Source organism: Schistocerca nitens, chromosome 8 (genome assembly GCF_023898315.1).
Source record: "Schistocerca nitens isolate TAMUIC-IGC-003100 chromosome 8, iqSchNite1.1, whole genome shotgun sequence".
NCBI lineage: Eukaryota > Metazoa > Arthropoda > Insecta > Orthoptera > Acrididae > Schistocerca > Schistocerca nitens.
The window spans coordinates 606,684,537-606,704,082 of NC_064621.1; the positions used below are offsets into that span (position 1 = coordinate 606,684,537).

General features: G+C 43.9%; 1 protein-coding gene across 1 annotated transcript in view; it reads left to right on the plus strand.

Moving 5' to 3' along the window:
* LOC126199086 (synaptic vesicle glycoprotein 2B) overlaps positions 1-19,546 on the plus strand; it is a 388,030-nt gene that overhangs the window by 249,755 nt on the left and 118,729 nt on the right. Inside the window, exon 2 of the mRNA XM_049935833.1 lies at positions 8,790-8,868. Within this exon, the coding sequence (XP_049791790.1) occupies positions 8,835-8,868 (34 nt within the window). The 5' untranslated portion in view covers positions 8,790-8,834. The remainder of the gene's footprint in view (positions 1-8,789; positions 8,869-19,546) is intronic.

A 19,546-nucleotide genomic window follows, 5' to 3' on the forward strand; every position in this document is an offset into this window, starting at 1 on the left:
TCTGTTGACTCAGGGATCGAGACGTGGCTGCACGATCCGTTACAGCCATGTGGATAAGATGCCTGTGATCTCGACTGCTAGTGATACGAGGCCGTTGGTATCCAACACGGCGTTCCGTATTACCCCCCTGAACCCACCGATTCCATATTCTGCTAACAATCACTGGATCTCGACCAATGCGAGCAACAGTGTAGCGATACGATAAACCGCAGCCGCGATAGGCTACCTTATCAAAGTCGGAAACTGGATGGTACGCATATCTCCTCCTTACAGGAGGCATCACAACAACGTTTCACCAGGCAACGCCGGTCAACTGCTGTTTCTGTATGAGAAATCGGTTGGAAACTTTCCTCATGTCAGCACGTTGTGGGTGTCGCCACTGGAGCCAACCTTGTGTGAATGCTCTGAAAAGCTAATCATTTGCATATCGCAGCATCTTCTTCCTGTCGGTTAAATTTCGCGTCTGTAGCACGTCATCTTCGTGGTGTAGCAATTTTAATGGCCAGTAGTGTTACGCAGCGTCTGTGTCGGTGGTCCCATACAACACGTACAGGTTTCCGTTTCGCCGTGAACAACAGATTTTTCTGAGGTACTCTACTCGAAATGAAAATACACAGTTGCAGTTTTCTCTCGGTAACTAGCTGAGTTGGACACGAATCCACTGATAGCAGCACCTCGTGTTAGGTTCGAAACCGAGCGCCGCTGGCAAGACGTGACGCTGACCTCCGGTACCCGTATGTTAGTCTTCTTGCGAGCACTGTTCTTATGGCGTGTTGCACGGTTGCGAGTGTTACACCGTTCCTTGTAGACAAACTGGACAGTGCACGATGATACGCCAACAAACCGGGCAGCTTCGTTCGCAGTGTTGTCTTGGGCCCGTCTAAACACCATAACTGCTTTCTGTCACGTGTCCACCGATCTCGCTGCTCTGATTCCATACAGCCGGCTGGCACGAGCACTGAGTTGGACTGCTATTCTGGAGAGGTGGGCCACGTGACCACCTGGTGCTAGTTCTACAGCGATCCAGTGCGGTCAGTGGACCCTCTTTCAAGGAGTGACTGACATCTTGTTCGGTTAGGCTACACAATATCTGTCATCGTCTAGCGAGACCCAACGATCTGGACGCGGTCAGCTGCGTCGATATCGTTCGTTTCGTCGGTGCTTCGTTCGACTGTCGTGTCAACGGTTTGTGCAAACCCTGACGGCAGCCCAGTCAAGTGACAGCCCAAGTTACTTTATTTCCATCTGCGACAGGGGCACAGCAATTCCGTTGCTCGTGGTCGTACTTACAAGTCGTGCAACCAAAAGAATGCTTTCGAAGTGAAGAGGCTTCTGTTACTGACGAAAATTTTCTTGGTGTGCTCTACTCTACATTTTATATCTTCCTTACTTCTGCCACACTGTGTAATCTTGCTTTCTAAACAGAAGAATTCTTTCGCTTCTTTCACTCCTCGTTGTACACTCAGTGGAAACTTGTCTTCACTCCACCAACATTTGATAGCTGTGGACCTAGCTCGGAAGGAAACATTACGGTCACTGTTTCTTCCCCAATTTTGATGTGCAGCTATTTTCCTTGTTGGCAGTGTTCACAACTTTCGTTGTAATATTTTCAGCAGCTGGTGTCGTCACACTTTGTAGACTTTTACGGAAAATCGCCAGCTGTTATCGATAATTTGTTAGTGCTGCCAGTTGAAAACGATGTTGACACACTGAATCTTGCGAACAACGTTTAACTGTTATGTATTGAGTTCTGATGCCTAGTTTGTGTTTTTGATGATATGTAGAGTGGAATGGCCGCGCGGGATTAGCCGATTAGCCGAGCGGTTTAAGACGCTGCAAAAAAAATGGTTCAAATGGCTCTGAGCACTATGGGACTCAACTGCTGTGGTCATAAGTCCCCTAGAACTTAGAACTACTTAAACCTAACTAACCTAAGGACATCACACACATCCATGCCCGAGGCAGGATGCGAACCTGCGACCGTAGCGGTCGTGCGGTTCCAGACTGTAGCGCCCTTAACCGCGCGGCCACTCCGGCCGGCTAAAGGCGCTGCAGTCATGGACTGTGCGGCTGATCCCGGCGGAGGTTCGAGTCCTCCCTCGGGCATGGATGTGTGTGTTTCTCCTTAGGATAATTTAGGTTAAGTAGTGTGTAAGCTTAGGGACTGATGACCTTAGCAGTTAAGTCCCATAATATTTCACACACATTTGAGAGTGGAATGGAACTTCATGTATGTGTCTGCACAGATACTGTAACTGAAACACTTTTGGTGCCTGAAGCTTTGTAACAACCGAAACTGCCGGCAGTAATAAAGGGTTCCACAGCAGCTGGCGGTGGTACCATTTCGACAAAACTTCCGTTGCAGTTTTAGTTGTCCTTAAAGTGTACTCTGTGTTAAGCACGCTTCCCAGTAGGTACGACCACCTGATCTGATTGCCACCTCGCTAGTGGCCGCCACGAAATTCCCAAAGCAGAAAAAAACAGTAGGATAAGAGTAGTGGAGGCGATAAGTCAACATAAAGGGGCTTTAATTTTTTTTTTTTTTCCGCTTTCGTCATGACCGTCGGTTCCCCAAGTTGAGGACTGTGGAAAGCCCCGCGGCCGGTTCCCCGGAAGGACAAGTCAGCGCCTTTCATACATTGGCTGTTATTCGCGAGCTGTTAGAAACCCAAAAGTCATCATTGCATAATGAAGAGGCCTGAGAGTCTTGCGTCACTTTGACGCAGTTGCTGCTACTGTACGATTCGCAAATATTGACCTCTGCTTATTTTTGAGAATTGGCGGCTTCCCCATAGAACCCCATCTGTGTACAGAGTCGCTAGCTGGAAAATTTAATTACTGTGGTAGCAGAACTGCTCGTATAGGAGGCGTTGCACGGCCTCATACACAGACTTCGAGGAAGCGCAGCTCACACACAGAGGACATCTTTTGTTAAGGAACACATTACCCTCTCTGCACTCCCAGGTTTCTGAGACGTGGATGTGAGTCGTCCGGCAGGCAAACAGATGTGCTGCATTGATCAGTACAGTGAAAAAGACGAGGATCCGATTCCCCGTGCAACCATACAGTTAAACTGTTTGAGGCAAATGCCTGGGTTGCTGGTTTAAAAAGGCCGCGGCCGATTTCCGTTCCCCAGTAGAGGCTTGTTTTCTCTAATGGACGTTTAATCCTTTCTGCCTTTCTTACCTCGTGACTTGTGGAGGAGAATACTCCTGGTAGCATTATATGTATATCATTTGCCTCCTTCAGACACTAATGGTGCGTGGGAGAAGCGACTTTTGGTAAGACTTCGCACGGGCATTCTCCAGTTTTACTCGTCGCGACCATTTCGCTGGATGTTGCAACGAACACTCTCGGGATTCTGATAGTTTCTCCGTGATGAAAAACGCTTCTCGTACAGCGTCTACACTTTTTTTTCTTTTTCCAGCCACACATCTCTCGGTGATGTTCAGCAGCATCAGTGGATCCCTTATGTTTTTCTGTCTAAGAAACGCTACGTGCGAATACAAATAACTTTGAAATTGTCCTGATTATTCCAAAACGGTTTAACAAAAATATACAGGGTGAACCAGAACTCCAACGACAAACTCTGAGAGGTGTTGGCAAGGCGCAAACAAGAAAGAAAGGTCGGGTAAACAAGGGCTCTAAATTGCATACGTTAGGAACTATGAGCCCTTAGTCAGTAAGAAAGATGTGTCCCACAACAGTGAAGATGAACAAGTGGTCATAGCTCTTGAGGCATGCACTTCAGAGTCCATGTCCGCTGAACATTTTTTTTCTTGTTTTCATCCATATTACCAACTCTGAAAGTTTGTCGGTGAAGTTCTGCCTCACCTCGCATATCTCACCAGCTCACGCTGTTTTTCATGTCGCTGTCTGTCATCTGCGAGTACAGCTTATATTTCAGTATAGTTTGTCGTCTGAAAGTAATGAGTAGTTCTCTCAAGTACTGCGCTATACACGGAACGAAAACACTTTTACGCCTAAAATGAAACTATTAGTTGCTGCGTTATTTTGCGCTTGGTCAATATAGTCTGCTTTACCCCTAATATTTATTTGATAATTTATGCTCTCAGCACTGCTATATTAAGTATGTTTATCGTTTGCTTACTGGAATTTTAAAATTGTTTTCGAAAAATGTGTCTATTCGTTGGTTACGAGGCCATGTTACTCATGACGGATTTTGCACGGGTGAAGAAAGAATAACTTACGCTCTGTTCAGGGCGGGAGCTTTTCAAAACATATTTGTTGTTGACGTAAACACGGACACAAAAAGCGTGTTTTCACCGCCAGATGAAAAGCTTTTATATTTCGACGCATATCAAATTTCAAGTCTTTCAGTTAACTTTCGTAAAATGAAGTAATACGAAAAAGTCTCGAAAATGACGAGCTGTGTTTAATACAGACCACTTTTGAGCTGCTTGCCTGACGACCAGTCCACGTGGATGAGTTTGTGAACTAACCGCTTGCAAGAAACCTTTCAGCTAGGCAAAAAGCCGCTCATTGCGTTCACGGGCTGAGCTGCCAATGACGAACACGACGCGTTCCGGGAGTCCACAGGTAGGACCGGCAAACCACAGGACACTGAGTGTGGCAATACTCAAGAAGAAAGGGCCTCGAACTGGCCAAATACGACACAAATGGTGACCTTTGCCGAACGTAGACGGAAACGACTCAGAGCATAGGGCTACAATACAGAGATGCTGAATGAGACACTTTTGACAGTCAAGAGAGAAAAAATGTGTGAATCCCTCAATGACTACCATAGCAGAATATTGTCAAATAATATTTCACAAAACCCAAAGAAATTCTGGTCATATCTAAAGGCTGTTAGTGGCACCAAAGTTAATCTCCTGTTACTCATGGACGAAACTGGAACTGAAGTAGAGAGAAGCAAAGCAGAAGTAGGCATGCTTAACTCTGCTTTTCAAATGTTCCCTTACAAATAAAAACGGAGGACTACTGCCCGCCGGAGTGGCCGAGCGGTTCTAGGCGCTACAGTCTGGAAACGTGCGACCGCTACGGTCGCAGGTTCGAATCCTGCCTCGGGCATGGATGTGTGTGATGTCCTTAGGTTAGTTAGGTTTAAGTAGTTCTAAGTTCTAGGGTACTGATGACCTCAGAAGTCCCATGGTGCTCAGAGCCATTTGAACTATTGTCCCAACTTAATTCTAGTACCACTGAAAAGACAAGTGAAATAGATATTAGGGTTATTGGAGTTTTGGAACGGCTGAAATTGTTAAAATTGAACAAAGTTCCAGGCCCCGATGGAATCCCTATCAGATAGTGCCCATTATCAATATTTCACTTAGCACTAACCAAAGTACTTTAATTACTCAGGTCTGCAGACTATGCTATGGCGGGCGCGCACTTATATTTTGTATCGTCTACGTTGTGGAATTGCCAAAGTTGTCGGAATTGTGAGTGTTTAAATCAGGTGCATTATTCGTGCACTTTTCTACGTTTTGGACAAGTGCTTTTCAAATTGATTCCTTCCCTGAACTACAGCTTCTTGGAAGTTACGCTAAATCTATGTACCAAGCATTGGTATAAAAACTTCATCATCTCCAAACATTTTAGGTATTTAATGTTATTGTTACTGCAATGAATTAAACAGCGTCCGCCTTCTTGCAAGAACACAAATTTTATTTTGCAGTATTCCCCAAAAACGTTTCACCACAGTTGTGGCATCTTCAGTAGGATTTCTTTCTTTTATTGTTTCTGAAATACCTGCACACAAATATTATGTAGTTTAGGAATATGTTGACGTTAGATTTTGTTGTTGTTTGGATTACGTATGTACTTCACATTTTTTAAATTAGCTGACCTGTGACTTCCAACATAAATCGGCTAGAGTCTATAGATAATACAATGTATCATCTGCACCTGGCTTCTACTTGCCTATAAAACGGCAAGAAGGCAATTTTCTTTTTCTGCTCGCCATCGGTGGTCTTGTTGTGAGTCTTGCATGAAATCATTTATATTGATGGACGTTATAGCCGTTGTTCCTGAAGACTTGCGTAAGTGCTCATGGGGCAGGTTATCAGCGTTTGATAACATTCATGCACGATGCACCAACGTTTGTAAAACATTGCTCTTCTGTGCCGGGTGATGATGGCTGATGGCGTGCAAGTACAGATCGGTGTGGGTGGGTTTTCTATAGACGCTGTGGCCAAGACATTCATTTCGTTTGCGACGGATGAGAACGTCGACGAAGGCAATGCGTCTTCTTCTAACTCCATGGTAAACTGGATGTTACTGTTAATGCCGTTGAGGTGTTCCAAGAACTCGTCAAGTTCCTCAGGTTCAAAATGGTTCAAATGGCTTTGAGCACTATGGGACTCAACTTCTGAGGTCATTAGTCCCCTTAAACTTAGAACTAGTTAAACCTAACTAACCTAAGGACATCACACACATCCATGCCCGAGGCAGGATTCGAACTTGCGACTGTAGCGGGCTCGCGGTTCCAGACTGCAGCGCCTAAAACCGCACGGCCACTTCGGCCGGCAAGTTTCTCAGGTCTGGGGCCAAATGACGAACGTGTCTTTCGGGTGTTTAGGCAAATCTCCATCGCTGAAAACATACTATAGAAACAGTTAATTACTGCACAGATAGAGATTACAGGATTCACTGACAGACACGCACACTACATCCCTTCTTTATGAGATGCGTCCGGCCACAAAGGTAAAATAAGAACGAATTTGTCAAATCAAGAAGAAATGTGGGCCATGTATGACAGGATAAACTCTTAGATAGAGAGAGAGAGAGAGAGACTGTTATCATCATTAAAAACGTAGTCATTTGTGACATCTTAAAACTGGGAGTGATGGCAGAGGCAAATATGTGTGTGTGTGTGTGTGTGTGTGTGTGTGTGTGTGCGTGTGCGTGTGCGTGTGCGCGCGCATGAGGAGGCGGGGTGGGACGGAGACTCTACAACGAAAGTAGCCCACAACCATATCTTTGCCTCCTCAGTATACTTCAAGTGTCAGTCAATATTCATGCCTAAAATGCTTGTCTTCGTCACACAGTGTGTGGAACTATCACCAACATTATTATTTCACACAATTCTTTGCTGAACTGAGCAGGTTTTAGTCAGTCCCGCCAATATGCACCAGCCCGAGGCAGCAGAGTACCGGGGCTACACTACGTGAGTTCTCTGCACTTCACACTTAGGTGCTTGGCAGACGGTGTAGAAAACAACTTTCATATTATCTTTCGACCGTTCCACCCTCGAACAGCACTTGGGAAAAACGAGCATTTCTTCCAATGTAGGTCCCAAGGAGAAAGTTAGTGATTGAAATTTCGTGAAAAGATCTAGCCAGAACAAAAAACGCCTTTGTTTCAGTGGAAACTCCAACTCCCTCATCATATTAGTGACACTATCTTCCCAATTTCACGATAATCAAAATGGAATTTATTTTTTTTTTTTAATTTTTGCTATGTCCTACGTCAATCCATCTGTTATGGATCCCACAATGCGCAGCAGTACTCAGAACAAAACGGGCGAGCTTAGTGTAGGCAGTCTCTTCAGTACATCTTCTAAGATCTCTGCCAATTAAACACAGTCTTTGGCTCACCTTCCCCTCAATATTTTGTGTCTAATACTTTCAATTTAAGTTGTTCGTAATTATAATTCCTAGGCTTACAATTCAATCTACAACCACTAAATTCTTGCGATTTATAGTGTAGCCGAGATTTAAGGGATGTTTTTCTTTGTTCTCATGTGGAGGACCTCACACTTTTTATTATTAAGGGTCCATTTCCACTTTTCACACCACCGAGATGTCTTGTTTACATCACTTTGCAAGTGGTTTTGATCTTCTTATTACTTTACTAGTCGATACGGCAGTATGATGTGCAAACAATGTAAGGGGTCTCCTCAAATTGTCTCCTAAATCGTTTACACAGATTGTTCCAGGAGGAATTACCAGAGTCAGGGATATGAGAGGAACGACTATTCAAAGCAAAAAAGTCTAGTAAATATGGGGTCTAAAATGCATATCTTAAGAGCTATAATCACTTATGCGGTAGAAAAGATATGTTTCACAGTGGACAACTGCTCATAGATCTTGAGGCGTGTACTTTAGAGTCCATATTTACTAGACATTTTTACTTGTTTTGATCCATAACACAACCTTTAAAAAATGGAAATCAAAGAGCTTGCAAAGGGAGAGATCTGTTTCACTGTATCGAAGATGAAGAAGTGCTCATAACTTTTAATGTATGCACATTAGAGCCAACATTTACTAGAGTTTTTGCTTTACATGATCCTTCTTGTCGTATGGCTGAATACTGACCACTGCTCCTGGCACACCATGTATCGATCGGTATATTAGGAGGAGCAGAAGGCCTATAACGCTTCCTTGCGGAACCCTGGATATCATTTCGGTTTCACTAGACTACTTCCCGTGCTGTGACCCTTCCCGTGCTCTGACCCTTCTGACACGAAGTACCGAATCTAGTCGCACAAGTAATACGATACCCTATAGGCACACAATTTGCTTAGAAGTTCTTTCTGAGAAACTGTGTCAAAAGCGTTGTGGAAATCGAGAAATGCAGAGTAAATTTGACATCACCTGTCCATAGCACTCACTACTTCGTGCGAATAAAGAGCCAGTTGCGTTTCACACGAACGATATTTTCTGAAACCACGCTTGTTAACGTGTCACTAGATGGTATTCTTCGACGTAATTCACAGTGTTGGGATACGTATATGTTCCACACTCCAGCTACAAATCCATGTTAGTGCTACGGGGCTGACCTGTTTGCTGTCTTCTTCTCTGTTGCAGGCTGAAAGGGAGCGCGCCGAGCACTGACCGCCAGCCCGGCCTAGAATGGTAGAGACTGACCCGCCAAAGGACCACTCCAGTAAGTATAGAGGCAGGCAGGCAGGCAGCGCGCGCAGTAGGCTAAATAGCTAGAGGACAAGAGAGCAGGGCGCAGCATCAAGGGACTGCTGCACTCGCAGCAGTCACAGAACCCTATTAGTTACGGCGTTTGGTGTCGACACCGACATCCATAGTTGTATCGATAACATCAGAATAAACGCATCGATACCAAAGACAGTTTTGCCAGGTGCCGATTGTTTCTTTTTTAGGCTTTTAGGCTTTTCCTTACGCAAAAAGACTTATTTATAATACTCCTCGAAATATGTAAATTACGCCATGTTTATATAAACCAGGTTGATTGACAAGTCCAATAAAAACGTGCTTAATGAAGGATAAATATTCCTGTCACACACGAAATACATATAAACGTTATGCTAGCCATCCCTGCGATTATTGCAATGCATCACTACATGATTTTCCTTAAAGGGGCATTGTACGTGAAATTCGTTGAAATTTGACATTTTCTGTTTTCTACTCTGTAATGTACTTTGGACTTTCCTGAACATTTTGGTATACAATACATTAAAATCAGACAATTGTGAAACTTTCAAATAATATTTTGAATGTTGACATGTGACTGTCAAATTTCGGGGCCATGCATATACTGCCACAGTTGAGCAGTCATATTTTGGGAACTACACAGTCTAGAAGGCTATGAATTGCTTTGTTTTGTGCCTACTGCTACGTCTCAGAAGTTGGCAGTCCTTTGTTTCTGATACTAGTTTTCGTTGAGAGTAGTGTGATTATAAGCTAACATCTATTGTTTTTTATACGTAAATAAAATGACTAAGCGTAAAAGTAACTTCAAGAAACGCAAATTTACCGTTAACAGATATGAGAGACCTGCATTTTCTTCTGAAGTACTTGAAAACACGTGTGCTAATAGTGAAGGAAACCACGATAATGTTTCTGAAGTGACCACGCCCCCTAGTGCATCGAAAAGGAAAGTAACTTGAGAAACAGTGATAGTGATAAAAGTAATGATATTATTGACAACGTCATTATTGATCTACAAATACTTGCACAAGTTCTTTATGAAACTGTCTCTTGCTGTCTTTGCGGTGGTGAAATTAAACTTTATGAGGGTACTGGAGCTAGAATAGGTGTTGTGTCTAAATTAATTATTAAATGTCACAAGTGCAAAAACCAAAAAGCAATTCATACTTCGCCAAAGTCTTCAGGTAATGAATTGTGTGAAACTAATGTGAGACTGTTCTATGGCCTTAGATGCATTGGTAAAGGTGCAAGGACTGGTAATGTTCTCTGCACTGTGTTGAATTTGCCAAAACCACCTTCTAGGCATACGAAATATGTAACAGCAATTGGGGACTCTGTAAATGCTGTGGCTGAAGATTCAATGGTTGCTGCTACATCAGAAGCTGTTAAACAAAATGAGGGTGACACGGACATCAGCATTGCTGTGGATGGATCCTAGCAAAAGCATGGGATTAGTTCTAAAAATGGTTCTACAGCTGCAATAAGTACTTACACTGGAAAAGTTTTGGATTTTGAAGTTCTCAGTAAGTATTGCCAAGGTTGTACAGTGAATCAGAAGAACAGGGAATCAGCGATCATAAAGCGGTTACGGCATCGATGATTTCAGCCGTAAATAGAAATATTAAAAAAGGTAGGAAGATTTTTCTGTTTAGCAAAAGTGACAAAAAGCAGATTACAGAGTACTTGACGGCTCAACACAAAGGTTTTGTCTCAAGTACAGATAGTGTTGAGGATCAGTGGACAAAGTTCAAAACCATCTTACAATATGCGTTAGATGAGTATGTGCCAAGCAAGATCGTAAGAGATGGAAAAGAGTCACCGTGGTACAACAACCGAGTTAGAAAACTGCTGCGGAAGCAAAGGGAACTTCACAGCAAACATAAACATAGCCAAAACCTTGCAGACAAACAAAAATTATGCGAAGCGAAATGTATTGTGAGGAGGGCTATGCGAGAGGCGTTCAATGAATTGGAAAGTAAAGTTCTATGTACTGACTTGGCAGAAAATCCTAAGAAATTTTGGTCTTATGTCAAAGCGATAGGTGGATCAAAACAAAATGTCCAGACACTCTGTGACCAAAATGGTACTGAAACAGAGGATGACAGACTAAAGGCCGAAATACTAAATGTCTTTTTCCAAAGCTATTTCACAGAGGAAGACTGCACTGTAGTTCCTTCTCTAGATTGTCGTACAGATGACAAAATGGTAGATATCGAAATAGACGACAGAGGGATAGAGAAACAATTAAAATCGCCAGTTCGATTTTACACAGAGTACGCGAAGGAACTTGCCCCCCTTCTTGCAGCGGTGTACCGTAGGTCTCTAGAAGAGCGTAGCGTTCCAAAGGATTGGAAAAGGGCACAGGTCATCCCCGTTATCAAAAAGGGACGTCGAACAGATGTGCAGATCTATAGACCTATATCTCTAACGTCGATCAGTTGTAGAATTTTGGAACACGTATTATGTTCGAGTATAATGACTTTTCTGGAGACTAGAAATCTACTCTGTAGGAATCAGCATGGGTTTCGAAAAAGACGGTCGAGTGAAACCCAGCTCGCGCTATTCGTCCACAAGACTCAGAGGGCCATAGACACGGGTTCCCAGGTAGATGCCGTGTTTCTTGACTTCCGCAAGGCGTTCGATACAGTTCCCCAAAGTAGTTTAATGAACAAAGTAAGAGCACATGGACTATCAGACCAATTGTGTGATTGGATTGAAGAGTTCCTAGATAACAGAACGCAGCATGTCATTCTCAATGGAGAGAAGTCTTCCGAAGTAAGAGTGATTTCAGGTGTGCCGCAGGGGAGTGTCATAGGACCGTTGCTATTCACAATATACATAAATGACCTTGTGGATGACATCGGAAGTTCACTGAGGCTTTTTGCAGATGATGCTGTGTTGTATCGAGACGTCGTAACAATGGAAAATTGTACTGAAATGCAGGAGGATCTGCAGCGAATTGACGCATGGTGCAGGGAATGGCAATTGAATCTCAATGTAGACAAGTGTAATGTGCTGCGAATACATAGAAAGATAGATCCCTTATCATTTAGCTACATAATAGCAGGTCAGCAACTGGAAGCAGTTAATTCCATAAAATATCTGGGAGTACGCATTAGGAGTGATTTAAAATGGAATGATCATATAAAGTTGATCGTCGGTAAAGCAGATGCCAGACTGAGATTCATTGGAAGAATTCTAAGGAAATGCAATCCGAAAACAAAGGAAGTAGGTTACAGTACGCTTGTTCGCCCACTGCTTGAATACTGCTCAGGAGTACCAGATAGGGTTGATAGAAGAGATAGAGAGGATCCAACGGAGAGCAGCGCGCTTCGTTACAGGATCATTTAGTAATCGCGAAAGCGTTACGGAGATGATAGATAAACTCCAGTGGAAGACTCTGCAGGAGAGACGCTCAGTAGCTCGGTACGGGCTTTTGTTAAAGTTTCGAGAACATACCTTCACCGAAGAGTCAAGCAGTATATTGCTCCCTCCTACGTATATCTCGCGAAGAGATCATGAGGATAAAATCAGAGAGATTAGAGCCCAAACAGAGGCGTACCGACTATCTTTCTTTCCACGAACAATACGAGACTGGAATAGAAGGGAGAACCGATAGAGGTACTCAAGGTACCCTCCGCCACACACCGTCAGGTGGCTTGCGGAGTATGGATGTAGATATAGATAATGTGAAAAATAATGGACCTATAACACTCCCTCGAGGTATGCCCAAAATCACTTTTATGTCTCGACTTCTCTTAACTGAGAGTGACATACTGTGTTCTTCTTGCTAGAAATTCTTCAATCCAGTCACACAATTGGTATGATATACCATAGTTCATATTTTGTTCATTAAACTTACTTAAAATTACCGATGTATGATGCTGAAATTAGACATAGACTTGCACTACCGCACTTCTGTTTCTTGCATGCACTGAACTAGTAGTACAAGGTAAATATTTTCCCATCTGTTGACTCAGGGATCGAGACGTGGCTGCACGATCCGTTACAGCCATGTGATAAGATGCCTGTGATCTCGACTGCTAGTGATACGAGGCCGTTGGGATCCAGCACGGCATTCCGTATTACCTTCCTGAACCCACCGACTCCATATTCTGCTAACAGTCATTGAATCTCGACCAACGCGAGCAGCAATGACGCGATACGATAAACCGCAATCGCGATAGGCTACAATCCGACCTTTATCAAAGTCGGAAACGTGATGGTACGCATTTCTCCTCCTCACACGAGGCATCACAACAACGTTTCACCAGGCAACGCCGGTCAACTGCTGTTTGTGTATGAGAAATCGGTTGGAAACTTTCCTCATGTCAGCACGTTGTAGTTGTCGCCACCGGCGCCAACCCTGTTTGAATGCTCTGAAAAGCTAATCATTTGCATATCACAGCATCTTCTTCCTGTCGGTTAAATTTCGCGTCTGTAGCACGTCAACTTCGTGGTGCAGCAATTTTAATGGCCAGTACTGTAGTTCTGCCGTACTTCTACACAAGTGCGCAATCTTAAGGACGAAAGTAGCTTTCCCGTGATGTCTTTCATAGTTCGATGAAAATTCGACCATACACTGTACTACAAAGGATAACTCGAACAAATACTCAATTAGACGAACAGAATGACACTTTTGTTAAAAGGCAATAATTACACTAAGTGACCGCAGTACATGATGGCGGCCCTGGTCGTCACAAAAGGCGGGACACGGCCATTAGTACGGTGAGTGACGCGGTCCTGCATCCTGTGCTGATCACGAGATTGACATGGAGTCCCTGCGGTGGGCCGCCCCATGCCTCCAGCAACGCGGCTGCTCACTGCTGGGTGGTCATTCGTGCATGTGGTCGTGCTTCAGTACGCCTCCCCAACGCATCCTACGCGCTCGATAGGATTTAGATCGGGGGCGGGCAGCCCAGTCCATTCGCCGAATATCCTCTCGGTCCACGAGATATTCCACCTACGCTGTCCTTGTTAATGGAAGACAATTGACTTACTTCAGTCGGAGTAGCGCGGTGTATTATCCGATCAAAATTTGAATTTCCATCCATTTTTGCACAACATAAACGCCACCTTGGATTTTTCCCGCCCATTCTACAGGTAGAAGGAGCGCCACTGGCAGCAACGTGACGGAAACGGGAACCACTGTTGCAGCACCTCTGCTGTATATTCGTGTCCCTACATCGCTGCCGGCCGGGGTGGCCGAGCGTTTCTAGGCGCTACAGTCTGGAACCGCGCGACCGCTACTGTCGCAGGTTCGAATCCTGCCTCGGGCGTGGATGTGTGTGGTGTCCTTAGGTTAGTTAGCTTTAAGTAGTTCTAAGTTCTAGGGGACTGATGACCTCAGAAAAGTCCCATAGTGCTCAGAGCCATTTGAACCTACATCGCTGCAGACAAATTCCGGGGTGGTTCCCGTGAAAGGGCACGGCAGATTTCCTTCCTTGCCCCAACCTATTCCGAGCTTGTGCTCCGTCTCTAATGACCACACCGTCGACGCAACTTTAAACTCGAACATAACCTTCCTTCCTTTTCTACTCGACAGCTACTCACCGTAACTGGTTCTGATTTGGACCATTCATCCTCATATGGCTGTAACAGACGCTCTTAGTGGGGCTTCTTTCTGTAGTCTTTTGTAGTGTAATGCTCTTGGGTGAACTAGAGTTTTTGTGCTTTAAATTGAAAAACTGGTTGTTAATTTTCCGACATAGCTCTTGTAGTTACGCTGTTGTCACGTTTTCATAGCACGTCTGTTTTTGACACGATACTGCGACAACAGTTTGATAATGGAACTTCTCTGAGTCAGTTTACTGCTCTCCTGCCCCGAAACCGGGAAGCCTCACGTTGTGATTCGAGAAAAAGTAGGAGAATTTGCTGGACGCACTCGTTCGAAACCTTGCACTGAACACCACTGACCGTCTTTGAAGAAGGGAAAAAAAAACAAAAAAAATGGTTCAAATGGCTCTGAGCACTATGGGACTCAACTGCTGAGGTCATTAGTCCCCTAGAACTTAGAACTAGTTAAACCTAACTAACCTAAGGACATCACAAACACCCATGCCCGAGGCAGGATTCGAACCTGCGACCGTAGCGGTCTCGCGGTTCCAGACTGCAGCGCCTTTAACCGCACGGCCACTTCGGCCGGCTAAAAAAAAAAAAAAAAAAAAAAACAAAAAAAAAAACACTACCTCGACATAGACTTGATGGAACTGCGCGGAACATTCTCTCTTGGCATGTTATTGCGCAACTGTTTTCCAGCCTTAAACTTACTTTCTGACAACCTTCCTCAGAGCGATGAATTAGGTGGCAGTGACGGCCATATTACCACCAAGCTAGTTTCTGACCACAAGCACCTTTTTGCAATCTGCTAGAAGGCAAAAACACCCTCATGGAAAGTGACCAGGGGAATGTTTTTAATATTTTAAGGAACGAAAGCATTCGTGTCCTAATTTGAAGGTGATCACCAGTAACTGACCCTTTTGGTAAGTACGCAAATTGGGAGCAACAGCCTCGTTTCTCTTCTGCCGACACAGTATGTTCTGTAACCAGGGGACTTGGATTGCTCATGACATAACTGTGGACAGAAAAGTTAAATATTTGACTTTACAGAAAGTTCGTGACTTAGACATAGCTTCCGCTTAGTGCAATTAATAGCAGCTCGCCTTAAACGTGGATAAATTTGTAGTACGCAAATCATGTGCCAGACTCCGGTTCATTGGTAGGGTACTTGGAAAACGCAATAAGTCTAGGAGATCGCTTAGAGAACACGAGTGACACCCGTCCCATAATGTTGCTCAGATGTATGTAACTCCACCAAATGCGACTAACAGGCGATATTGAACGTATATAAAGGAGAGCAGCACGAATGGTCACAGATTTGTTTGACCAAGAGAGAGAGCCACTGAGATGCTGAAAAGCCTGGACTGTGAAACACTCGGAGACGAACGCAAACCGCCCGCGGTTAGCGGGGGTAGTGTGTAGGGGAGTGAGAGGTTTTTTTGGTTAGAGGATCTCGGTAAAGTGCAGGAAAGCGCTTCAGCTTCAAAGGGTGCAGCGCGAATAGAGGGAGAGCATAGACATAGCGACAGTCTGTACTGTACTTGTACATTGTCGCAGCCGGGTAGCGAAAGAACCAGAGCTCCAAGCGCTAATAGAAAGCACCGAAACGCAAATCGTTACAGGTGCTGAATACTGGCTAAAGCCGGAGATAAGGTCCACCGAAGATTTTACATCGGACCGAACGGTTCAGGAATGATAGATTAAATACAGTTGGTGGTAACGTCTTTGTTGCTGTTATAAGTAGTTTATCTTGTAGCGAAATTAAACTCCGGGCGCTGATAACCTCGCTGTTGTGCGCCCTAAAACACTAATAATCATCATCATCATCATCGCGAAATTAAACAATTCCTGTGAATTAGTGAGCATAGATGCTATACTTGACAACCAGAATAAATTAATAATTGGTTTCTTTTATCGACCCATCGACTCAGATGATACAGTTGCTGAACAATTCAAAGAAAGAGTGTCATTTGAACTAGGTAGCCCACTCATACAATTATTATTGGTTGTGACTTCAATCTACCCTCGACACGTCGGCGAAAATACGTGTCCAAATCATACTAATTGCTTTCTTATACTATTAATTCGAACAATTAGTTCACGAGTTGACCCGAAGTGCAAATGGTTGCGACAGCATACTTGACTCCTTCGCAATAAACAATCCCTAGTAAAATCACGAACGATGCAGGGATTACTGACCACAACGTCGTCGTGGAGAGACTAACCACTGCAACAGCCAAATCCGCCAAAAATAAACGCATGATATATCTGTTAAAAAAAAAGCAGATAAAAATTCGCTAGACGCCATTTTAAGAAAAAATGGTTCAAATGGCTCTGAGCACTATGGGACTCAACTGCTGAGGTCATTAGTCCCCTAGAACTTAGAACTAGTTAAACCTAACTAACCTAAGGACATCACAAACATCCATGCCCGAGGCAGGATTCGAACCTGCGACCGTAGCGGTCTTGCGGTTCCAGACTGCAGCGCCTTTAACCGCACGGCCACTTCGGCCGGCCCATTTTAAGAGACAGTCTCCATTATGTAAGCGTAGATCAGATGTGGCTTAGATAATGTTGACGTACTCTGAGAGATTTCCACCAAATAGATTACTAAGAGATGAAATTAACCCCGCATGCCATACGAAGTAGGTCAGAACACTATTGCAGGAGCAGCGTAAAAAGCATGCCAAATTTAAAAGAATGCAAAATCTCTAAGACTGACAATGTGATGCTTTTAATAGCTACCACAATGAAACTCTGTCTCGAAATCTGACACACAATCCAGAGAGGTTCTGCTCGTATGAAAAGTGAACGAGCAGCAACACACTATAAAACGCTCACTGCGTGATACCGAATGTTAACGATAACAGGGCCGCTAAAGCGGCGATACTAAAGACGTTTTTCTGAAATTATTTCAACAAAGAAGACGAAGTAAACGTTCCATAATTCGAATCAGGAACAGCTGTCAACAGAGTAGCTTAGAAGTAGATATCCTTGGTGTAGCGAAGCAGTATAAATCTCTTAACAAAAGGCTACTCTTGCGGTCCAGACTGTATAGCAACGAGGTTCCGTTCAGAGTATGCTGATGGGATAGCTCAATACAACCGCTAGCTTGACGACACATCCGTACCTGAAGACTGAACATTTCCACAGGTCACACCAACACACAAGAAAGGAAACGGAGTAATCCGCTAAATTACAGACCCATATGACTGACGTCGATTTGCAGTAGAATTATTTTGGAGCATACACCTTGTTCGAAGATAATGATTTACCTCAAAGAAAAGATCTACTGATACACAGTCAGCACCGAATCGGAAAATATTGTTCTCATGAAACACACTTAAATTTTGATTCACGTAAAGTAATGAATGCTAGCGACAGAGGATCTCATTGATTCCACATTTTTAGATTTCCTGAAGGCTTTTGATACCGTACCTCACAAGTGGCTTGTAATCAAATTGCGTGCTTACGGAGTATCGTCTCAGTTGTGCGATTTGATTCGTGATTTCCTGTCAGAGAGGTCACAGTTCGTAGTAATTGACGCAAAGTCATCGAGTAAAACAGAAGTGATATCTGGCATTCCCCAGGGAAGTGTTATAGGCTTTCTGCTGTTCCTTATCTACGTAAACGGTATAGGAGACAATCCAAGCAGTCTTCCTGGATTGCTTGCAGATGATGCTGTCTTTTATCATATAGTGAAGTCATAAGATAATCAAAACCACTTGCAAACCGATTTAGACGAGATATCTTTATGATGCGAAAGGTGGCATTTTGCCCTAAACAAGGACGAGTGTGTGGTCACCCACGAGAGTACTAAAAGGATTCCCTTAAATTTCGGATAATCGATAAATCACACAAATCTAAAGGCTGTCATTTCCACTAGATACCTAGGAATTACAGTTACGACCAACTTAAATTGGAAATATCACGTAGACAATGTTGTGGGAAAGGCAAACCAAAGATTGTGTTTTATTGGCAGAACTCTTAGAGTATACAATGGGTCTACTAAAGGGACTGCCTACCCTACGCCTATCCCACCTCTGCTAGAAAATTTGTGTGCGGTTTGGGATCCTTATCAGATAGGACTGACGAATGACGTCGAAAAAATGCAAAAAAGTGCAGCTCGTTTTGAATTATCGCGAAACAGGGAAGAGAGAATCACAGATATGATATGCGAGTTGGGGTGGCTGGGGAAAATCATGACGTCATCTGGGAGTGGAGGTAATTAATTGATCAGTTAATTAGTTTGATAACAATTTGATATCAAAATTGCGCCAGAAATGGCTCTGCCTTCCTACTCACCACAAACCACGTATAAGCGCCCGGCAATTACGCCGCGATTCCGGTACGTCCGTAGGTAATGTTGTCACAATATTTCATCCTCATAAGTATCATTTATACCACGTGTCACTGCATCAAGAACGTAATGACGCCAATTTCCATAACCGGGTAGTGTTTTGTGAATGGGCACATCAACAAATGCAAATGACCCTCACGTTCTTTGCCGAAGTACTATTTTCCAATGAGTCTACGTTCACAAACCATGGTAGCGTTAACCTGCATAACATTCATTAGTGGAATGTAGACAATCTCCCAATGTAGACAATCTCCCATGGTTACGGCAAGCTGACCATCAATGTCCTTGGTCGGTTAACGTATGGTGTGACATCATGGGGAACAAGTTCATTGGTCCGCATTTTATCGACGGCACGTTGAATGGACGCAAATATCGAGCGTTTTTGGAACAGGAACTACCAGTATTACTGCAGGATGTTGCCCTGGACGCTCGACAAGATATGTGGTTTCAGCATGATGGTTGCCCAGCGCAATACGCAACTGAAGCACGGGAGGTATTAGACTGTGTTTACACTGGTCAGTGCATCGGCAGAAGTGGCACTATTAATTGGCCCGCTAGGTCGCCGGATTTCTTTCTGTGGGGATATTTAAAAAGTAAGGTGTACAAGTGCCAACAGGCCGTGAAGACATGTCGATCGCATCAGAAACGTCTGTGCTGCCATTCCCGCAGATATGCTTCTGTCCTGTGCACGGTCATTTCAAAAGAGGATCATTAAGTTTATTGAAATTCGCAGTGCTACATT